The sequence below is a fragment of the Protopterus annectens genome, chromosome 3.part0, assembly GCF_019279795.1.
Source record: "Protopterus annectens isolate FY-2018-M chromosome 3.part0, PAN1.0, whole genome shotgun sequence".
Lineage (NCBI taxonomy): Eukaryota > Metazoa > Chordata > Ceratodontiformes > Protopteridae > Protopterus > Protopterus annectens.
Window position 1 is genome coordinate 547,597,944 of NC_056731.1, and position 23,102 is coordinate 547,621,045.

General features: G+C 45.1%; 1 protein-coding gene across 1 annotated transcript in view; it reads left to right on the plus strand.

The window, feature by feature from the left end:
- Positions 1 to 23,102, plus strand: part of PRPF4B (pre-mRNA processing factor 4B) — a 1,467,347-nt gene that overhangs the window by 1,286,583 nt on the left and 157,662 nt on the right. Inside the window, exon 12 of the mRNA XM_044065612.1 lies at positions 14,797 to 14,948. Within this exon, the coding sequence (XP_043921547.1) occupies positions 14,797 to 14,948 (152 nt within the window). The remainder of the gene's footprint in view (positions 1 to 14,796; positions 14,949 to 23,102) is intronic.

Below are 23,102 nucleotides of genomic sequence, written 5' to 3' on the forward strand. Positions count from 1 at the left end.
TGTGTGAATCTATCCATCTGTGTCATTTTTATTATTATCTGTGATTGAAACTCTGGTGTTTATTGTAAATAGATATTTAGTATTTTCATGTTCTTTTATTATTTATTATTACATATATTTAAACATTTCATTGTGGCTGATATTTTAGAGACTATTTTAACCTTTGAGGAGTACTTATATTTATTTGATGACACTGTGTCTGTTCCTGAAAGCCTTGCTGCATTGGTCAAACACTACCATTTGTATTAGTATTAATTTTACTAAGTATAATTGGGTACCCTTGTAAGCATATTAGAGTAAGTGGCTTTGAAGTGTTCTGGTGACGGTATCTACCTTATAGTCTGGGCAGAGGTGGTTGGTCTACTTCAAAACATTGAAATCTCATAACGTTGAAATTCATAGCATTGAGACCATAACATCGAAAATTCAAAACACTGAAAACCCAAAACAATGAAACTTCAGAATATTGAAAGTGTGCTTCATACATGTAAATAACATCCCTTTCATGTATAACACCACCTAACAAACGCACTTTCTTTTATATTTCTGCAGGGGGCAAGTCACCCTGTGCCCCCCACACCCTCCCGTAAATTAAGTATACCAACTCCAAGATCGCACTACAGTGGAAAAAAGTTAATTTCCTAACCTCAGTGTATGGTGGTGTATTTTTTTTTTTGCCTGAATCAGAAGCATTTTGCAAGTGCTGGTTGGCCGACTACTGAAATGTTCGAGTTTGAGTTTCAGAACCGAAGTCTTCACTAAAGCTAAGTACCCTGTTGGGGAAACTTTTTTCTTGCTTTTTACCGATGTCAGAAAAAGTTAATAATTGTATTACTTGTGGGAAGCAAATACCTCATAAGGATTTCTATTTACACTGTATTCCTTGCCTAGGCCCTGATCACAACGTGCCTGGCTGTCGGTTTTGTGCTAGATTTAACCAACGCACTATTAAGCTTCGGTATATTTTTGCATCAGAATATTTTGGAAACGGATTTAACTACCCAAAAATGTCATCGGATAGCAATCCGACTACCGGAGAACGTAAAAAACGCAAAGAGGGCAGAGAAAGGCATTCGAGATCCAAAACCAACTTCGAAGCTTCTCCTAAGCCAGTCGCTGGTTCACCGGTACTCAGTGTGACACTTTTGCAGCCCCTGATACCCACTACCTTCGAGTCGCAGGCCTCTACCGACACCCATGTGGAGTCTGGCATGCTGCAAGATACTCAAGGTATTGGACCAACGGATGTATCTCCCTCAGATTGGACCAGAGCTGCTGAGCAGGCACCAGCTTCTGAGGGCATATTCAGACCTCAACATTTATATATCAAACCGACGACAGCTGCAAAACCAAAGGCAAAAGCAACTTCTAAAACTAAAAAAACGACGTTTGAGCCACGTGCACAGACTTCTATGCCTAAAAAACAGATGATCAAAATGGCTGAAGACCTTATTACCTTGATCAGGGGTACCCATCCCCCTCCAGATAAGAGGCCTAGGCAAGACATTGACTATGAATCTTCAGATCAGGTTTCTATTTCTTCTGATTCCTCTTCTGATCAGGAATTATCTTTACCTCCCTATGAGGATTATGATGCTGAGGAGTCTATTCCATCTGCATCTCCTCCTGAGAATTATTTATTTGGAGAAACCTTGCGTACTCTGAGGGAGCATTTTCACTGGTAGAGTCAAGACTTCTCAGAATCGAAAAAGAGGCTCAGGGATTTCCTTCTTCTCCCTCAGCACAAGCCTTTAGCTATTCCCCGTTTTAGACATTGTGGATGATGTGTTTTCAGAGTCAGGCTTGACCCCTGACTCCTTACCTCCGGCTCCCAGTAAGCCTGACAGATATTACAGAGTCCCTGACTCTCATACATTTTTATTTAGAAACCCTGCTGCTGATCCTGAAACTATTTCACGGGGTCCAAAGGGAGTTAAGGCCTCAACAGCAAAAAATCCTACCCCCTCTGACAGAGATTCAAGGGCACTGGACAGATGGGGAAAAAAGGTTTATACATCTGCAACCTTGGCAATCAGAGCCTTAAACTGTCAATTTCATATGCTTAAGTACCAACAACATGTTATGGGATTGCTGAAACAGAAAATGATGTTGATTTCAGAATGTCCAAAAAATAAAGAATTGCAGGAATTATTGCACGCAGCTGAACAAGTTGGAAAGCATACTTTGCAATGTGGTTTTGATTCCTTATAGTCCTCCTGCATGGCCACAGTTACTGGATCTGTGATTAGGAGGCATGCCTGGTTAAAGGAACAGAATTTGCCTGATCATGTTAAAGCTAAATTGCTAGATGCACCTTTACAGCATGATTCTCTGTTTGGTATTAAGGCAGAAGAGGTTTTAAAGAAAATGGAAGACAAAGCAAAGTTTATGCAAACTGTTAGACTTCTTGCAAGTGCAGCCACCAAGATTCAGTAGACACTGGCCTACAAAAAATGGTCCTTTCCTGTGTCAGACAGAGCTCAAAGGGGCAAATCCAGACGCCCAAAGGGTTCCGGATACCAGATGCAAGATTCATACAGGTCAAAGCAATGGGGCGCATCTACCTCCAAATCAGGGGGAGATAAAGGGCAAACCTACAGAAAACAGTCCCAATGACTTCCCTCTGGTCTACACCAAGCACTTATCTTTTGACAGCACCCTTAGGGGAAAATTAGCACTTTTTTCTCAAAATTGACAGTTAATAACCCAGGACAAGTGGATACTAAACATAGTATCACAGGGATACAGATTCCTGTGATACTGTGATACTAAACATAGTATCACAGTATCACAGGAATCTGTATCCCTGTGATACTATGTTTAGTATCACAGGAATCTGTATCCCTGTGATACTAAACATAGTATCACAGGGATACAGACTCCATTTCCACACTCTGCCAATGGCAAAAGGTTGGCCAGATCTGCCCAAAAATCGATGGGCAGAGGCACAGAAACAGGTTACGTCCCTCATGGATATAGGGGCCATACAACCAGTACCAGAACAGGAAAAAGGACAAGGTTTTTACTCAAGACTGTTCTTGGTACCCAGAAAGGACAAGGCGTGGTAGCCAATACAGGATTTATCAATTTTGAACACATACCTGGACATTCCAAAATTCAAACTGCTGACTTTGCAGCAGCTTCTGCCCATACTGGGCAAGAATGCTTGGCCGGTGACATTAGATCTAAAAGAGGCATATGTGCATGTCCCAATAAGACAATCTTGCAGAAGATACCTCAGATTCAAGGCTGCACTGCCTTTTGGCTTATCTACTGCACCCAGGGTCTTTACAAAGTGCCTGGCACCAGTAATTGCATTTTGCAGACAAAGAAGTGTACAAATATATCCTTACTTGGACGACTGTCTCTTTCAAGCAGAGAACAAGGACACTCTTCTTCGACACCTGGCCTTTGTGAAAAGGCTTCTAACATGCCTAGGGTACACTATGAATGAAAATAAATCACAACTGGTACCCTCTCGAAAGATAACATTCCTGGGTGCAAGCTTGAATACAACTGCCCAGATGGCTTACCTTACGCCAGACAAACAAAGGCAACTGACTACTTACTTCAAACTGATGGCAACAAAAACCCAGTCTTCTGCAAGACAAATTCTGCAGGCTCTGGGCTTCATGGCATCCTGCATCCTACTAATTCCATATGCAGGACTGCATATGAGGAAACTTCAATGGTACCTAAAAGGTTTATGGAGTCAACATTCACACAGTCTGGAAACAATGATTCCTCTCATTCCCTGCCTGTAACAGGAGCTCCTATGGTGGGCAAAGGCATGTCACCAAAACATGGGACAGCCTTTCACTCTACCCTCCTGCCAGCCAAATCTTAACAGGCGCATCTGCCTGGGGGGCCCACATGGCAGGAAGATGCATTCAGGGCATATGGGCGCCAAAACAAATGCATCTACATATCAACCAGAAAGAGATGCTAGCTGTTCAAAATGCCCTAACAGCCTTCAAGGACTTACTTCATCCAGGACAACTACTGATAAAGACGGACAACATCACAGTCATGTGGTCTTTATTCACTCTCAGATGATACAAGACAAATCCTTTTGTCTTCTCATAAGCCGTCCACCAGGAAACTTTACCGCAGTAAGTGGAACAGGTTCTCAATTTGGGCCAATATACAGAAAATCGATCCTTTCTGAGGTCCTCTGTCGTCCATTTTAGAATTTTTGACAAAGATTTTTAAGGAAGGAGCAGCAGCTGCCACAGTTCGAGTCCAGTTAGCCGCCATATCAAATTTCCACCTTGGATTCGATGGGTTGAACGTTATGGGCCATAAGTTATCTAAGGCTTTTCTTAAAGGTGCTTTTCACATGAGACCTCCTGTCAAAATTCCTTATTCTCCCTGTAATTTGAATTTTATGCTGTCTCAAATAATTCTCCCCCCCTTCGAACCAGCATCTTCTTGTGATCTCAAATATTTGTCCTGGAAGACTATATCTCTAGTAGCCATTACTTCTGCCCGCAGAGTGTCAGAACTTCAAGCATTATCTATCAGACCTCCTTACATGATTTTCCATGCCGATAGAGTATCTCTCAGAACAAACCCCTCCTTTTTGCCTGCAGTCTGTTCTGAATCCAATATCAATCAGGTCATTGAGTTACCAGTCTTTTTTCCCAACCACTCTAACAAATTGGAATACATGCTGCACAAATGTGATGTACACAGACAGCTCAGATTTTATCTTGATAGAACTAAAGATATTAGAAAATCAGATCAACTTTTCGTATCCTTTTCGGAGGCCAGAAAAGGTAATCCAGTGGCTAAAACAACCCTATCTAAATGGTTATCAGATTGTATATCCTTTGTTTATGCTAATGCAAACATGCCATTGTCACACAAACCTAAGGCTCATTCTACCAGAGCCGTTTCTACGTCTTCTGCCTTTCAAGCTAAGTTGCCCCTTGACAGTATTTGTGCTGCAGCCACTTGGTCTAAGCCTCATAATTTTATCACGCATTACAAAGCAGATGAGGCTTCCAGGGACAGGTCTTCCTTTGGTTCCACAGTACTGAAAAACGTACTTCCATGAGCCACCCAAGATTGAGGGTGCTAGGGACACTACCCATCAGTGAGAATAAACAGCGAGATTTAACAACTTCACATAAAGAAGTTATGTACTCACCATAACGTTCCATGTGAGTTTATCTCGCCTTTATTCTCACGTCCCTCCCTCCTTCCCCCTCCTGGCTGACAGTTGACTTAGAGGCTAGTACCATCCTGATTATTCAATATTACTTATTCACCTTTGGGAAGTGCTTCCTTGTAGAAAAATAAAATAAGGTATGTATACTCGCAGCAAACAAGATCTCGGGTAATTCCAGCAGTGCATTTTGGGATAAGGGGCTTGATCTCGAGCTACTGGCAAACCTCGAGCTTTGCTGTCGGCCGTGTCAGAGCTGAGGATCGGCTCCGAACCCATCAATGAGAATAAAGATGAGATAAACAACTCACATGGAACGTTATGGTGAGTACATAACTTCTTTTTATTAACCATGGGAGGGTTGAGTACAATCCAACACTGAATAGGATAAGTTAATTAAAAGGGTAATTGGCTGGGCTAAAAATGGCCGAAAAGAGCAATTGGCCAAGTACTTGCCAGTGAAACCTATATATTGAAGAATTTACCTACTCACTGAGTCAACTAAAATTACTTCACTGAGAAGGTTGCAAACCTGTGGTATGGACTAGCTGAATGGCTGGATGTTCTTTGTGTTTCACTGTTGCAGCCATCACACTTGGGTTATCTGCCTGCAGGTAGCCCTCAGTCGGCCCGAATACCAGAAACTTAGTATTTCTGCATCAGTTGCTGTTGCTCCCGGACTGATGTCAGGGGGTATAAAAACAGATAGCCAATGTCATTACATCAGTCTTTCTTGCCGAGGAGCCTGAAGCAGAAGCAGTTTGCACGAGTGCCTGTCGGACGCTATCTGAGTTTTTGTTTCCGAAATTGAATCATCCTGAAGTCTTCTAAAGCTAAGTACCCCATTGGGGATCCTTTTTTCTTGCTCTAACTGATGTTAGAAAAAGTTAACAATTGTCTTGCCTGTGGAAAGCAAATACCACAGCGAGATTTCCATTTTCTTACTGCATCACCTGTTTAGGTCCAGTCCACGACGTTCCTCGCTGTCGGTTTTGTGCTTTGTTTAATGCCCGAACTATTCGTTGTTGTGCCCTTATTGTCGCTAAATACTCTTGATCTCGGTTTTCCGAAATGGCTTTGGTAAGCCATCCGACTACCGATCTTCCAAAAAAAACCTAAGGATAAAGACAGAGACAGACCACACAAGTCCATAACTGCCAACAATGCTTCCATTAAGCTAGTCACCAGTTCACCGGTACTCAGTGAGGTGGTATGCCTGCTTCGATGGATCTGCAGGCCGCTACCAAGACCCGCAAGACTGTTCTTTGACTAGGAAACTTGCGGATGTCTCTACCTTGGATGGGTCCAGAGCCACTGTGCAGGCACCAGCTTCCGAGGAAGTTCTTCGCATTACTGATATTTAACACAAATCGACAACTTCTTTCACGTCTTCAGTTCTGTCTAAAACTACCGGGTTTCTAAGGCCAAGAGTATGAGCTATGCCTAAAAGAAACTATGGCCCAATCTCAAGCACCTGCTTCCTTGCCACAATCTCAAATGCTTAAAATGGCAGAAAACCTGTTCATGCTGATTAGGGGAAGCCAGCCTTTCCCTGCTAAGAGAAAAAGAAACCTGTCCCCAGCAGCTTTAACTGACCAAGAGTGTGATGACTCTGAGGTTTCTGAATATGAAGACATGCCTTTATCTGGTTATGAGGATTCAGATGCAGAGGAATCCATTCCCTCTGCTTCCCCCTCCAGAGGACTTTTCTTTTGGTGAAACCCTACATACTTTAACACTTGACGACCTGACGTCAGTCCTGGAGCGACAGCAACAGATGCAGAAATACTAAAGTGTCTGGTATTTGGGCCGACTGAGGGCTACCTGCAGGCAGATAACCCAAGTGTGATGACGGCAACAGTGAATACACTCAAACATCTACATTTATGGTAAGTGTACACAACTGTACTTTGTACCTTTTTCCTTGGGTACATTAAGGAGAGTATGATACAAATACAGAAGGGGAGGACAGGAAAAAGTTAGGAATGGACAGGAGATAGAATGCCAAATGCACTTAAAAAAGCAGACTAGTCAGCTTTACTGCCTCATGCTCTTGTCAGTGAAATGTAATGTAACTGGGCAGCAGAGGTCAGCGATACAGTTCCAAACCAACCCTAGAGTCTTAAGATCTGAAGTAGTTACTTCATTTTCTCTGCAACCTGTGGGTATCGGATCCGACTTCGGATCCGAGCCGGCAGCTTACCAAGCTCCAAGAACCGAGCTCCTAGCTCCTCCCCCTACCCATAATCCCCTGCTACCAACCACATTACCTCAGATCGTTTTTTGCCGCGGCTGAAGAAACTTTCCCTTTGAAGAGCTCCTGACTGGGTGAGATCGTTTCTTTCATAACTTCACTTAAAGTTTCAAAAATCGTGTGTGTGTGTGTGTGTGGTAGTAAACCCTTTTTTCTACCCTTTTTTCTAGTGCTAGTTTAATTTTTCTGGTACAGTTAGTTTTTCCTTTGTCACTCCCCCTCCCCCCTTAGCGTTTGGGTGTGTGTGTGTGAGTGTTTAACATGGTGGAAGGGCCTAAGGCCATTTTTTCCAAATGTACTGAGTGTGGCCACAAGCTTTCCCCAGCTGTTGGCCACACTCAGTGCGTTTTGTGCCTGGGGGCAGCCCATCTTTCAGAGGCCTGCCAGATCTGTGCAGCCTTTAACCCCCGGGCACTTCGGGATAGGAAAAACAAGCTGATCCTGGTGGGAAAGCTCCCCCAGGAGTCAGCTTCTTCTTCCTCTCCCGTTAGGGCTCCGGCTGCCTCAGCGGCCTTGGCGCCCTCTGTTCCCTCAGCTCAACCCGGGACTCAACCTCCCTCTTCGGGTTTGAGCTCTGGGGAAACTAGTGCCTCCTCAACAAAGGAGAAGAGGCACAAGGATAAGGAGGGACATAGATCCCATAAAAGGCGGACCGAGTCTCACACCTCGGCTCCGCCAGCAAAACTAGCTAAGTCTCCTTCGGGGGTCTCCGGATCCTTCTCCTCTCGGCTCCGTTCGCCTCCTAGCTTCTCGCCGGAGGAGGAAGATCGGTCCCCCTCGAGCCTCGACTACCTCTTCTAGGTCATCCAAAAGCATCTCCGAAGCGGATATGGATCGGATGATGTGTCGGTTCTTACAGACCCAAATGCAGATGGGGGTGCTCTTGCCCCTCCCTCTGGGGGGGAGTGCGGCCCCCATGTTTGCCCCGATCACTCCTTCTCCGACTCGTTTTTGGATCTCAGAGTCATCGGATCTGGGCCCATTTGGACCCAGGGATTTGTCGGCGCTGATAGCGCTGGTCTCTTCGATGCCGACTATGCCCTCGAGCTTGTCGGATCCGAGCTCTCGGGGCCGAGGGCTGAGCGTCGGATCCGAGGGAGTTGTATCTTCGGAGCTGTTGGCTTCGGAGCGCACCTCTCTCTCGGCGCCGACTGCTTCGGCTCCGACCCCGATCCCTTTCTCGGAGCCGAGGAGATTGCTATCAGAGGCTGGTGAGGGTGATTCTCCTTCGGCTTTTGAGGTAGTGGAGAGGGTACTGTCGAGATCTTCCAGATCCCCGGTTCGGGCTTCGGATCCACCCATGCCCCCACTGTATGAGGGTCGGTCTTCCATCATCCGACCATCGAGACAGCCTACCCAAGCCCTCCAGCTAGTTCCTGTGGAGGAACAACAACCCGTGGACGAGCCCTCTTCGGATAGCCCCACCGAGGAGGTTCCTCGGAAACGTCGGTGTAAAAGGAGGCACCTGGACTCCCCCTGAGTCCGTTACCACCGACACGGACTTAGATGATAGGGAGGGTTCCCCAAGGTCACCCCCTGAAGATGTCTCCTTTGGAGACACCATGGAAATGTTGCGTATTAGAGGGGGGTGGTCTGCCCAAAAAACTTTCCTTGATGAATCTGTGTTCCTGGAGGCGTTTGAGGCAGGCCCATCTACTTCCTGGGTGTCCCCTCCAGCCGACCCCGTGGTGGACTTAATTACTACCAGGGCGTGGAAGGAGTCCGACACCATGGAGCCAATTCCTAGGCGTCCCGATAAAATACTGAGTCCCCCCACAGATAGGCAATCATGGGCCAAAGGATCCCCTGGTGATGCCATGTTGGTGGCGGTGGCCACCAAGAAAGAACTCGCTCAGGAGAGTTCTCTGGTTCACCCGCCAGATAAAGCTCCTCGAGCGTTGGACCGGATTGGGAAGTGGATGTTTGCTTCAGTGACCTTTTCTATAAGGGCACTGAACTATATGGCACATACCATCAGGCTACAGCGAGACTTGATCAAGGAATATGCTGCAGCCTCCCTGGAGTCCATGTCGGTCGGGGACAGGAATGTGTTTACGACACAAATGGCCACTCTGAAATCCATCTCCAATACGTCTATGCGGCTCCTCTCTCATGCTTCGGAGGGAGCCGCTAGAGCCAGCGGAGCAGTGGTCATCTTACGACGTCACGCCTGGCTCCGTCTTTGTGACTTCGTGGATCCCTTCAAGGCATCCTTCACGAACGCCCCCTTTGACGGTTCTGCTCTTTTCGGCAAGACCATTCGCGATACGCTGGTCCAAAGCGAAAAGGGCGGGAAGACGCTGTCTGCCATCGGAGTCCGCTTCTCTAGTCCCCAAAGATCCTTCTCAAGGAATCAGAGGGGACAAAATAAGCTGTGGTTCCGCAAGTCTCAGCAATCCCATCCAGCTGCGGACCACTCGTCCTCTAGAGGCAGAGGAGGACAAGGTGGACGCCGGCCCAGAGGCAGAGGGGGGCTGTATAATTTCGGGTCTAGAGAACCTTTCTCGGACAGACCCGCGCTACAGCCCTGAGGGCTTGCCCGACTGTCCCTCTCTGGAGGCAGTCAGGGGGCGGTTGACGGAGCACCTGTCAAACTGGGAGTCCCTTACAATGGATCGATGGGTGCTCCATATCATTTCCAGAGGTTATTCCATTCCCTTCCTAAATCTTCCCCCCAAAACCAGACGCCTCCCCGATGTCCCACCCAATCAGAGGGAGGCAGCGGCGTCAGAGATATTGAAGTTGCTAAGAAAAAGAGCCATCCAGCCCGTTCCCTCAGATCTGTCCGGATTGGGTTATTACTCAAGGTTCTTTTTAGTGCCAAAGAAAACGGGAGACCTCAGACCCATCTTAGACCTTTCCGCTCTGAACCTGTTTATACCCAAGGAAAAGTTCCGGATGGTTACTCTTCAATCTATCCTCCCCCTTCTGTGGGAGAACGACTGGATGTGCTCCATAGACCTCAAGGATGCGTACTACCACATCTTGATAGACAGACGATCCAGGAGGTTTCTCCGCTTCTGGCTCGGAGCCAGTTATTATCATTTCAGGGTTCTTCCATTCGGCCTCACCTCAGCCCCCAGAATGTTCACCAAAGTCATGGCGGTGGTTGCGGCCCACCTGAGACTTCAGGGCATTCAGGTCTTCCCGTACCTAGACGACTGGCTCCTTACCGCGACCAACAGGCATCAGCTCTCTGTAGCGAGAGATTACGCACTGACTCTAGCCCACAACCTAGGCATTTCAGTATACCTGCAGAAGTCCTGCCTGTGCCCCACCCAAGCCGTGGAATTCATAGGGGCCAGGTTGGATACTCGAATCTCTCGAGCTACTCTAACAGCAGTCAGACTGAACAGCTTGTCTTACCAGGTATTAGCCCTTCTCCGGAGTCCTTCTCCTCCGGCGGAGTTGGTCCTTAGGGCACTAGGGTCTATGGCAGCAGCGATCGGTTTTTCCCTCCATGCTCATCTGCGAATGCGAATATTACAATGGACACTACAAGTCCAATGGTCCCTCTTGCTCCACCCGTTGAACACGTCGATACCGCTGAGCAGAGTTTGCAGGGACTCCCTTCTTTGGTGATTGCATGCGCGGGAACTCAGAGAAGGGAGACCTTTTGTGATCCCCCCGGTCGAAGCCACGTTGACCACGGATGCTTCTCGCCTCAGGTGGGGGGGCATTGTTCAGGCAGATCCGTTCAAGGCACGTGGACTTCCCTAGAGACCGCATTGCATATCAGTGTCCTAGAGATGAGGGCGGTGCTTTTGGCGTTGCAAGCTCTCCACGACCTTCTTCCCCTGGGGACTATTGCGATCCAGACAGACAACATGTCTGTAGTCTGGTATATAAACAAACAGGGAGGAACCAGATCCTACCCCCTGTGTCGAGAGGCCATGAGAGTTTGGGAATGGGTGATCTCCACCAACCGTTTTCTGGTAGCAACGCACATCCCAGGACGATCCAACATATTAGCGGACAAGCTAAGTCGGGTGCTTCTCACTCCGTACGAGTGGTCTCTGAATCCGTCTATTGCAAAGCAGATTTTCCACAAATGGGGTCAGCCTCGCTGCGATCTTTTTGCTTCTCCTTTAAACACAAAATGCAGCGAGTACTTCGCAATACAGGCAGGGAGGAACCAGATCCTACCCCCTGTTTAAAAGGAAGATGCCTCGTAAGAAGGTTTTGCACAACTTTGTAGATGCTAAGGAACCTATGCCATCACCCACATGAAAATGGGAGATGTTCGCCAATTGCACCTTAACCTAGAGCAAGTGACTTAAACCTTAGCACGGATATAAATAGGACATGCTGGAGGGATAGATTTATCACCCAGAGACTCCCCATGCTGTGGAATAAAATCCCGGTCCATGTGAGGCAGAGCACCTCGCTGGCTCTGTTCAAGAGAAATCTTGACCGGTGGATGGGAGATCGTAGGTTTACCCCAGGAATCATCTCTGTGTCACTGCTGAACAGTGGCACAACAAACTAATGGGCACATTATTTCTAACATAAGGGGTGGCGTAAGCCACATAACTTTGGGCTAGACTTATAAATGCCTTAGGGCAGATAGCCTAGTATAAACCTATGAACCTAATAATTCCCCCCAGAGGGGAAGCTCCCAGAGACGCTCTAGTCCATGCTTGGCCTCCCGGGCTCCTTTATGCTTATCCCCCCCTTCCACTCATGATGAAATTCATTCAGAAAGCCTGTCGGTTGGGGAGCAGAGTTATCCTCATAGCCCCATTCTGGCCTCGGCAGATCTGGTTCCCCTTTCTGCGGTCTCACAGTGTGGCTCCTCCGTGGATTCTGGATCCCAGTCCAGAACTGATCTCTCATCCCGCGGATTGCCCAACACCGAACCTGGTCAACCTCAAGCTTGCGGCTTGGCTGATCCAGTTCCATTAATGGCTAGGACTCCCGGTATTTCATCTCCTGTTAAGGCCATTCTGGTTGCGGCTCATAAGCCGTCTACCAGAAAACTTTATAACAGTAAATGGAAACGTTTCTCCATTTGGGCCAAAGATAAGGGCTTGGACCCATTTACTGTCCCTATTCCAACCATTCTGGACTTCCTCTCGATCTTTCGGTAGGGAGCAAGCGCATCTACGGTTAAGGTGCAATTGGCGACCATCTCCCATTTTCATGTGGGTGATGGCATAGGTTCCTTAGCATCTACAAAGTTGTGCAAAACCTTCTTACGAGGCATCTTCCTTTTAAATCCACCAATAAAGTCTGTGGTTCCCCCATGGGATCTCACTCTAGTCTTGCAAGCCTTGACGAGTCCACCTTTCGAACCTGCGGCCTCAATTCCGTTGAAGTTCTTGTCATGGAAAACAGCCTTCTTAGTGGCTATTACTTCGGCCAAAAGGGTTTCAGAATTGCAAGCCTTGTGTATGAAACCTCCTTACCTTATCTTTCACAAAGATAGAGTGTCCCTCAGGACTAACCCGTCTTTCTTGCCTAAGGTTGCTTCAGAAGCAAATATAAATCAATCAATAAATCTACCAGTGTTTTTTCCAACATTTCAGAACAAGGGAGAATACACATTACACAAGTTGGATGTACACAGACAGCTGCATTTCTACTTGCATAGGACTAGAGAGTTTCGCAAGTCGGACCAGTTGTTTGTCTCGTATGCAAAATCAGCCATGGGTAAAGCCATTTCCAAAGTCACTGTATCAAATTGGATCCGTCAGTGTATTATTCGGGGGTATATATCATCTGGCAAACCAGCCCTGGTTAGTATCCGTGCTCATTCTACAAGATCTGTAGCCACCTCAACAGCCTTCTGGTCTAGGGCTCCAGTGGACGACATATGTTCAGCAGCTACTTGGTCCTCTTCTCATACATTCATTTCTCATTATAAATTAGATGTGATTCGAGAAGTATGGCTTCTTTTGGCTCCACGGTGCTTCGGAATATCCTTCCGTAAGGACCACCCAGGTTCTTATAAGGTAGCTGGGGAGTCTGTCCCACAGGTTGCAGAGCAAATGAAGTAACTACTTCGGATAAAGAAGTTATGTACTCACCATAACGTTCCATCTGAGTAGGTACTTCATTAGTCTGCAACCAACCCCCCCCCCCCTGCCATCCCCCGAACCTTTCGGGATTTTCTTATCACCTTTGCAGTTGTTTTTTTTTCATGTTTCCAGGTTAGTGAGGCAACAAAAAACGATCGGAGGTAATGTGGTTGGTAGCAGGGGATTATGGGTAGGGGAGGAGCTTGGATCTTGGAGATTGGTAAGCTGCTGGCTCGGATCCGAAGTCGGATCCGATACCCACAGGTTGCAGACAAATGAAGTACCTACTCAGATGGAACGTTATGGTGAGCACATAACTTCTTTTTATGGACAAGTACAGTAGCAGAACAGATTTCACTGCCTTCAGAATTGCACTTAACTGTGCAAGGTTAATGTTCACTCTTAAAGTATTTTAATTTATTTAAAGTTTAACTGAGTAAGTGGACAAGACCAAGCACTCTCTTCAGCCACAATGCAAACCTGAAAGGTGAAGACAATGCAGAATACAAAGACTGTGAAGAAACAAAATAATGCATCAGAGATATTTCCAAGATTGTAGTTACTAGATCTTAATTATTTTCTGATAGAATAAGTAAGTAGGGTAGGTAGAATGGTGTTCAATGACAAGTGGTGCAGTAGTTTGATAGGTGTAGTAGTTTTATGATCTACAGTTTGTGTGCTGATGTCTCAGTAGTACAAACAAGGTTTAGTTATATATTCAGTATTTTACGTGAAGGCAGATTAATATAAAATGATAATAGGTTTTGAATTAAACGAAATTTTGCAACTATGAAATATTAAAAGAAAGATCATGCAATTTACATGATTTTTTGTTTAGCAATATGTTATCTAGACTGTACAGTATAACAGTCCTTTGTTTCTGGCCATATGTGAAATTTTTACGTAATTTAAATCTGATGAGTGTTCATGCATGCTCATTTTCTCCAGTAGAGCTCTTTTGAGTGCGTACCTTTAACTCCAAGTGGGTGTGGCTTTAGCCTTTAAAATTGAAGTTATAACCTTACAATTCTAACAAATACTAATTGACAGAGGTCGTATATCAATACAGTTGTGTTTGCCATCATGTATGCTTCAAAATAAAATATTCTGACACCTTGTATGTAGCATGGTTTTAGAATTATTAACACAAATATGAACAGGCAATATTTGACGCCTAGAGGCGCAGTAGGAGGTAACTGCAGAAATGCCTGGAGACGTCACTAGGCTGTAACTTGCACTTGAGTGATGCTATGGTTTTGTGTATTTCATTTCTGTATCTGAGGTATTTGGTACTTGAATATTGTTAAAATGTTATGTAGTATCTGTGTATTGAATCTATTTATCTGTTTCAGTCATTGGAAAACCATACGACTATGGCATAGACATGTGGTCTGTAGGCTGCACTTTGGCAGAGCTTTATACAGGAAAAATCTTGCTTGCTGGGAAGACCAATAATCACATGCTTAAACTTGCCATGGATCTCAAGGGCAAAATGCCAAACAAGGTGAGAGCTGTATTTACTTCTTATTTATTTACATTTGATTGCCAGGGAAGTGCTCTGATCCACTAGACTAGTTATAGGCACAGCTTTGGTGGTTACAGTTACACTGATCTGAGAGATGCAGTAAAAAAAGGGGAAGCACAGAATATAAAGTGACAAAAAACAGTACCAAAATAAATCTTGAAAAGTTAATTTACTAGATTTGAGTCCGAGTTAGAAGTAATAGATAAGCAAAATGTTATACATACAGGAAACATGTAGTGTAGACAAGGGGTCAAAACTGGAAGGGGAGAATAAGGTATGGATGAAGAGGAAGAGAAGGAGAGGTGGGGAGAGACAACTAATATATTCTCTTGATGAGGCAAAGGAGGACAACATAACTAAAGAGATTCTGTAGGCTTGGTTGTAGGGACAAGTGGCATCTAAGGAAGACAGTGAAGTATGTGGCAAGTCTTGAGGATTAGTTAATGTGACCTTTTTGCATTGCCCTTCGGAAATATTCAAGAGCTTCTAGTTTATTCCTTTCTGTTGAAAGCATTTTGTGGAGATAAGCTGGGCCTTGCTAATTGCAGACATACAAGAAATGTATTCTAATTGCCACATTGATATGTCTAAGGCCAACAAAGGACATTTTACTTCCAGTGTGTTTCATAGCAACATTAACACAGTGTCAAGTCAATGTATAGCATAAATATAGTGAATCGACTGGAATGGACAAAAATGTTCATGAAATAAATGGAGTCCATGGCTACCTGAAATTCATGTAAATTTGACCTACTTTGTAGTTGGTGTTCATCACTCTCAAGGTCTTCATGATTGCTGTTAATTGTGTAGTTCTACCCAGTACTTTGCATTTATTTTATGGGAAATATTGGCAAAAGCTGTTCTTTTAATTCTCCTGCAGTAACACGCCTGTTACTGATCTGCACAGATCGGAGAAGGCTTTTTGAAGACAGTGTTATCAAAGTCATATTTTCAGTGGTTGATGCAACAGACTTGTATCTAACGGACTTCTGACGTCCCACTTATATTTGGGGTGTGTTATCTTATTCATATGTAGTTAGTATCCTGTTGCTTCCTTCACTTCTTTCCCCAGCATTTATAATTTATAAATTAAGCTTACTTTCTAAATAGTCTTATATTCTAGTTGGCATATTTCATTATGTTTTGTCACTGTACTTCATAAGCATGTCCTAAATGCCCATGACTTTGAAAATAAGTCTTGTAAATGTGCTACAGGTGCAGTTAGTGTTCTGTGCTCATATCGTATTTGCCACCTGTGAGGGCTGTTTCAGTTTTGTGCTCCTTTCCATTAGCTCAGCAGTGAGCCCTTTAGAAAATACCTCTATACCTTTAACTTATCCAGGTGGCCTAAGAGGAAAAGATTAGAAAGGAGTATTCTCCCTTGCTTCAGTTTTTCTCTCTGAAGAGAAAAGTATGAGAATTGAGCACAAGAAATCAAATACATGTTTTAGAGAACTTTGGAGCAGTCAGTGTAGTTACAAGATATTTTTCCTCACTTTAAGGTTGTTTCTTCTTTTGCTGCTTAATTTTCTTTTCTTTTACCCAGAATACTTACAAATCTTAAGGTCCGTTTCTTCCTTCACTAACCTAATTATGTTGTGTTAAGTAAACAGAAGTAAAATGTGTCTGGTCAAACTGCACAAAAAAATATTTATTTCTGATAAAGCATGTATATGCAGTGGAGATGATGATTGTATCTGCTTCACAGAATGACAGAAAATTATTTTTTTTTATAATAAAAACTCATCTCGATAATATGACATTTGCCATTGTGATTTGTAATTAACAAATGAAAGTCAAGAAATTCACGATGTTCTTCATGTTTCACTGTTGCAGTCATTACATTTGGGTAATCTGCTGGCAGGTTGCCCTCAAGTCGGCCTGAATTCCAGTCTTGGGTCCTGCGTCAGTTGCTGTCTCCTCTTCCATGACGTCAGGTCGTCAGGGGTATAAAACATGCAGCCGATGCCATTTTCTTTAGTCTTTCTTGCCGTGCGGTGCCTGAAGCAGAAGCATTTCGCAAGTGCCGGTCGCCAACTACTGAAATATTCGAGTTTGAGTTTCAGAACCGAAGTCTTCACTAAAGCTAACTACCCCATTGGGGAAACTTTTTTCTTGCTCCATACCGATGTCAGAAAAAGTTAATAATTATATTACTTGTGGGAAGCAAATACCTCATAAGGATTTCCATTTATACTGTATTCCTTGCCTAGGCCCTGATCACAACGTGCCTGGCTGTCGGTTTTGTGCTAGATTTAACCAACGCACTATTAAGCGTCTGTATATTTTTGTCTCAAAGTATTTTGGAAACAGATTTAACTAAGAGAACAAAAATAGCCAGCAGAAAGGGTGGAATACAAAAAGTTTAATATAAAACACATAGCTAGGTAGAGGGTAGTAAGCCCAACTACCTGTCTCAAACCAGTTTCGACTGTAATAACCTTACTCAGTGAGTTTAGCAAAAACACATATCCGTTCATATTAATGTATTTGTATATAGTAACATAAAGGCAGTTCATTGGTACATTAGAATTGGTCATTAAGGCCAGGTGGGAATAGAGCCCCTAATTTAATGATCCATTTACCTATCATGCCAACCTGATTTATCCCTACATTTACCTACAATACATTCAATAACAGTAAAATAAAAAAGAAGCAGAATTGTGTTTACAGTCATGTTTAAACAAAGCAGACGCTTGTTTCTAATGTCACTAAGATGCTCCCCAATCCTAAGGCGAAAAGGCCCGGAGGTTTGTCCCACATATGAGGAGCATGAACATGTGTCTAGGTAGATGACCCACTCTGTACTACAGTTAGCCCAGAAATTGATATGGAAAACTTCAGACGTATTCCGACTACTGAACTAACAGATTTAACTACCCAGAAATGTCGTCGGATAGCAATCCAACTACCGTAGTACATAAAAAACGCAAAGAAAAGGACAGAGAAAGGCAGTCAAGATCCAAAACCGACGATGAAGCTTCTCCTAAGCCAGTTGCCGGTTCACCGGTACTCAGTGAGGCGCTTTCGCAGCCCCTGATACCCGCTACCTTCGAGTCGCAGGCCTCTACCGACACCCATTTGGAGTATGGCATGCCACAAGATACTCAAGGTATTGGACCGACGGATGTATCTCCCTCGGATGGGTCCAGAGCTGCTGAACAGGCACCGGCTTCTGTGGGTGTATTCAGACCTCAACATTTGTATATCAAACCGATGACAGGTGCAAAACCAAAGACAAAAGCAATTTCTAAAACAAAAAAAATGACACATGAGCCATGTGCACAGGCCTCTATGCCTAAAAAACAGATGATCAAAATGGCTGAAGACCTTATTACCTTAATCAGGGGTACCCATCACCCTCCAGATAAGAGGCCTAGGCAAGACACTGATTATGAGTCTTCAGTTCAGGTTTCTGTTTCTTCTGATTCCACTTCTGATCAGGAATTATCTATACCTCCCTATGAGGACACTGATGCAGAGGAGTCTATACCATCTGCTTCTCCTCCTGAGGATTATTCATTTGGGGAAACCTTGCATACTTTGAGGGAGCATTTTCACTGGGAGAGTCAAGATTTCTCAGAATCAGAAAAGAGGCTCAGGGATTTCCTTCTTCTCTCTCAACACAGGCCTTTAGCCATTCCCCTTGTTTTAGACATTGTGGATGATGTGTTTTTGGAGTCAAGCCTGACCCCTGACTCCTTACCTCCGGCTCCCAGTAAACCTGACAGATATTACAGGGCCCCTGATTCACATACATTTTTATTTAGAAACCCTGCTGCTGATCCTGAAACTATTTCACGGGGTCCAAAGGGAGTTAAGACCTCAACAGCAAAAAATCCTACCCCCTCTGATAGAGATTCAAGGGCACTGGACAGATGGGGAAAATGGTTTATACATCTGCAACCTTGGCAATCAGAGCCTTAAACTGTCAATTTCATATGCTTAAGTATCAACAACATGTTATGGGATTGCTGAAACAGAAAATTATGTTGATTTCTGAATGTGCAGAAAATAAAGAATTGCAGGAATTATTGCATGCAGCTGAACAGGTTGCAAAGCATACTTTGCAATGTGGATGTCCTTCAAGGATGCATCTGCAGTCATCACATATGGGTTGTCCTGCCTCAGGCAGCCCTTCGGTCGGCCGGATTCCAAAGTCTGGGTCCGGCGTCGGCTGATGTCGCCCATTTCCTGACGTCAGAGCGCCTGGGGTATAAAAGCGTCAGCCGACACCATCTTCCTCGGTCTTTCTTGCCGCGTGGTGCCCGAAGCAGAAGCAGTTCGCAAGTGCCAGTCGGCCAGCTCCTGTAATTCAGCTAAACGAAGACTTCAAAAGCTAAGTACCCAGTTGGGGACTCTTTCTTGCCTCAGCCGATGTCAGATAAAGTTAATAATTGTTTAACTTGTGGGAAACAAATACCTCATAAGGATTTCCACTCTTACTGCCTCCCCTGCTTAGGCCCAGACCACGACGTCTCGGCCTGTTCAGCTTGTGCTTCCTTCAACCGACGCACTCTTAGACGTCGGTCGGAGTTCGCAGAGGAGTTTTTTGGGGCTAGTTTCTCTTATAAAATGCCGTCGGAGACCCCGACTTCACATTTAACTAAGAAACGGAAAGACAAGGACCGACACACGCGGCGCGTTTCGCTGAAACCGCGCTAGGCTCAGCAGTGTCTCGGTCTCTGCTGATACCGAGTCCTTGGAACTTCCGAACCCTGAAACAGTACAACCGACAGCCTCGGCCCTGGAGGCTCCCGCCGAGTCGGTTTTGGAATTGCCTTCAGAGACTGGTGTTTTGGAAGCTTCCGACACCATACCACTAGACAAAGCTACACCAGCACGTGGTGCAGCCAGGCCTCCTGCATCCATGTCCATTAAGGCCTTCACCAGGGCTAAAGCTGATAAGCACACTAAAGCCATGACTCCCAGGGTTATTCCACAGGGACCCTCTTCTAGTTCCCAGATACTAACCTTGGCAGAGGACCTTATCTCTTTAATCAGGGGCTCTCAGCCCCATCTGGACAGGGGCTCCCAACCTCCTCTAGACAAAAGACCCAGGGTAGATCCCCCTGATCCCCTCTCCTCAGAGGAGGCCTCGGTGGCTCAGATACTCCGACTACCAGGAGGAGGCTTTTTCGGCCTACGAGGATTCGGATGCAGAGGAATCTATCCCCTCAGCCTCCCCTCCTGAAGAGCTTTCCTTTGGGGAGACCCTTCACTCTATGAGAGAGCATTTCAAATGGCAGGGCCAAGAATATTCTGATTCCAGAAAAAGACTAAGAACTTTTCTTACCTCAGCATAGACCTTTGGCTATCCCTCCTGTTTTAAATGTCATTGATGATGTGTACTCTGACTCTAGTATGACCCCTGACACTCTGCCTCCAGCTCCTGTTAAACCCGATAGGTATTACAGGGTCCCGGACTCGCATAATTTTCTTTACAAGGCCCACTCTGCTGATCCTGAAACTATTTCCCAGGGCCCTAAAGGGGTTGCAGCTGTTACTACTAAGAACCCACTCCCCTCTGCAAAGGAGTCCAGGGCTTTAGAGAGATGGGGTAAAAAAGTGTATACTTCTGCCACGCTTTCCATGAGGGCATTAAATTGTCAATTTCATATGATACAGTACCAAGAGTATTTGTTAGAAGAAATGCATAAGAAACTGTCTTCTTCTGAACCCCTTGATCGCAAATCCCTTCAGGATCTGGTGCATACTTCCCAGCAGGTTAGCAACCATTTCTTGCAGTGTGGTTATGATGCATTGGAAGCTTCATGTAGGTCAGCAATGACAGGTGTAGTCATACGTAGGCATGCTTGGCTGAAGGAACAATCTCTGCCAGACCATGTTAAAGCTAAGCTTTTGGATGCTCCACTGGAAAAGCAAATGTTATTTGGTTCCACTGCTCAAGAGGTCCTAAAGAAATTTGAGGAAAAGGCAAAATCTGTACAAACAGTTAAAGATTTTCTTCAAGTGCAACCACCAAGGTTCAGCAGAAATTGGCCTTCCAAGAATTGGTCCTTTCCGGACACAGAAAGATTTCAGAGAGGAAGGAACAGGCGTGCCAGAGGTAGAGGGGAAGCTAGGGGCTCCTACAGAGGCCGTCAATGGCAACCTCCAAACCAAACAGGTAGTGCAGGACCTGCAACTGCTGCACAAGGACAAACTCAATGACTTTACTTTGACTCCGCCAACCAGGGCTCAATTAGAAGCACCTTTGGGCAGAAAGCTTTCTTTATTCTCAAAAAATTGGCACAGCATTACAAAAGACAAATGGACACTGCAAATAATAGACAACGGATACAGGTTCCATTTCCACACATTGCCAAAAAGAAAAGGCATGCCCGGTCTACCACCAAATCAAAGGGCAGAGGCTTTGAAACAGATCTCAAGCTTACTACAAATGAAAGCTATAGAAAAAGTTCCTCTTTCAGAACAAGGCCAAGGATTTTACTCCAGGCTATTCCTTGTTCCAAGAAAAGAAAATCAATGGAGACCAATTCTCGACTTGTCCGCACTGAACACTTATCTCATTGTGCCAAAATTCAAAATGCTGACTCTACAGCAACTCCTTCCCATGCTGGGCAAGGGGTCTTGGCTGGTGACTCTAGACCTCAAGGAGGCATACCTGCATGTCCCTATCAGACAAAGTTGCAGAAGACACCTCAGATTTCATGCAGGGTCAGAGCATTATCAATTCTCAGCATTGCCCTTTGGCTTATCTACTGCGCCCAGAGTATTCACGAAATGCCTGGCATCAGTAATAGCACACTGCAGACTTCAGGGGATTCAAATATACCCGTATCTGGACGACTGCCTTATACAAGCGGACAGCCAACAAACTTTGGTAAAACACTTGAATTATGCCATCAATCTTCTGCAGGCCTTGGGATATACAGTCAACATGCACAAATCAAGACTTGTTCCATCCCAAAGAATAACCTTTTTGGGTGCGGATCTGGATACAACCACCCAAATGGCTTATCTCACAGAAGAAAAACAAAGACAACTAACGGATTACTTCAAGAATCTGGCAAGACAAACCCATCTGACTGCAAGGAAAATCCTGCAGGCCCTGGGTTACATGGCATCCTGTATTCTTTTGATCCCACAAGCAAGGCTACATATGAGGAAGCTACAGTGGTACCTAAAGAGTTTATGGACTCAGCACAGTCACAGTTTAGAAGCTTTAATCCCACTCATTCCATGCCTTCAAAAGGAATTTCTGTGGTGGGCTCAGGCCAGCCAGTCCAACAGGGGGTTGCCCTTCACAAAGCCAAAAACCTCCCAAACTATTACAACAGATGCTTCAGACCTAGGTTGGGGAGCACACATGGAGGGCAGAGGTATTCAAGGACAGTGGTCACAGAAGGAGCTACGCATGCATATAAATCAAAAAGAAATGCTAGCAGTGATACATGCAATCGAGGCCTTCAAACTCTTTCTACATCAAGGCCACCTACTAATAAGGACAGACAACACCACAGTTATGTGGTACATAAACAAGCAAGGAGGTACCCATTCCTACCCTCTTTGCAGACTGGCAATGAATCTATGGGATCTTTCCTTGAAACTCAATATACAGCTGCAAGCTCAGTTTGTGCCAGGGAAAGACAATACACTGGCGGACAGCTTAAGCAGAAATATCATTGATGCGCACGAATGGATGCTGCACCCAGACATTTTCTTACAGATAACACAATCTTGGGGGAGGCCGGACATAGATCTATTTGCATCCCCCCACAATCATCAACTGAGGAAATTCTGCTCAAGGACATACCACCCACAAGCGTGGAAAGTGGACGCTCTCTTTCAGCTGGAGAAATCTAACAGTGTATGCATTTCCACCAATTCCATTAATGACCAAGGTGTTACTGAAGATCAGGACAGATCAGCCAAAAGTAATTCTGATAGCTCCAGACTGGCCAAGACAGCACTGGTACCCACTGCTAAGGAGCATGTCACGTACGAAACCATGGCCTATTCCTCTATGGCCACTTCTTCTGACACAGCACAGATGCAAAACTCTACATTCTAACCTGAGAACCTTGCAACTGACAGCCTGGATAATACCTTGACTCCTCCTCAGGATAAGCTATCCCGGAGAGTGAAGGACATTATTATGGAAGCTCG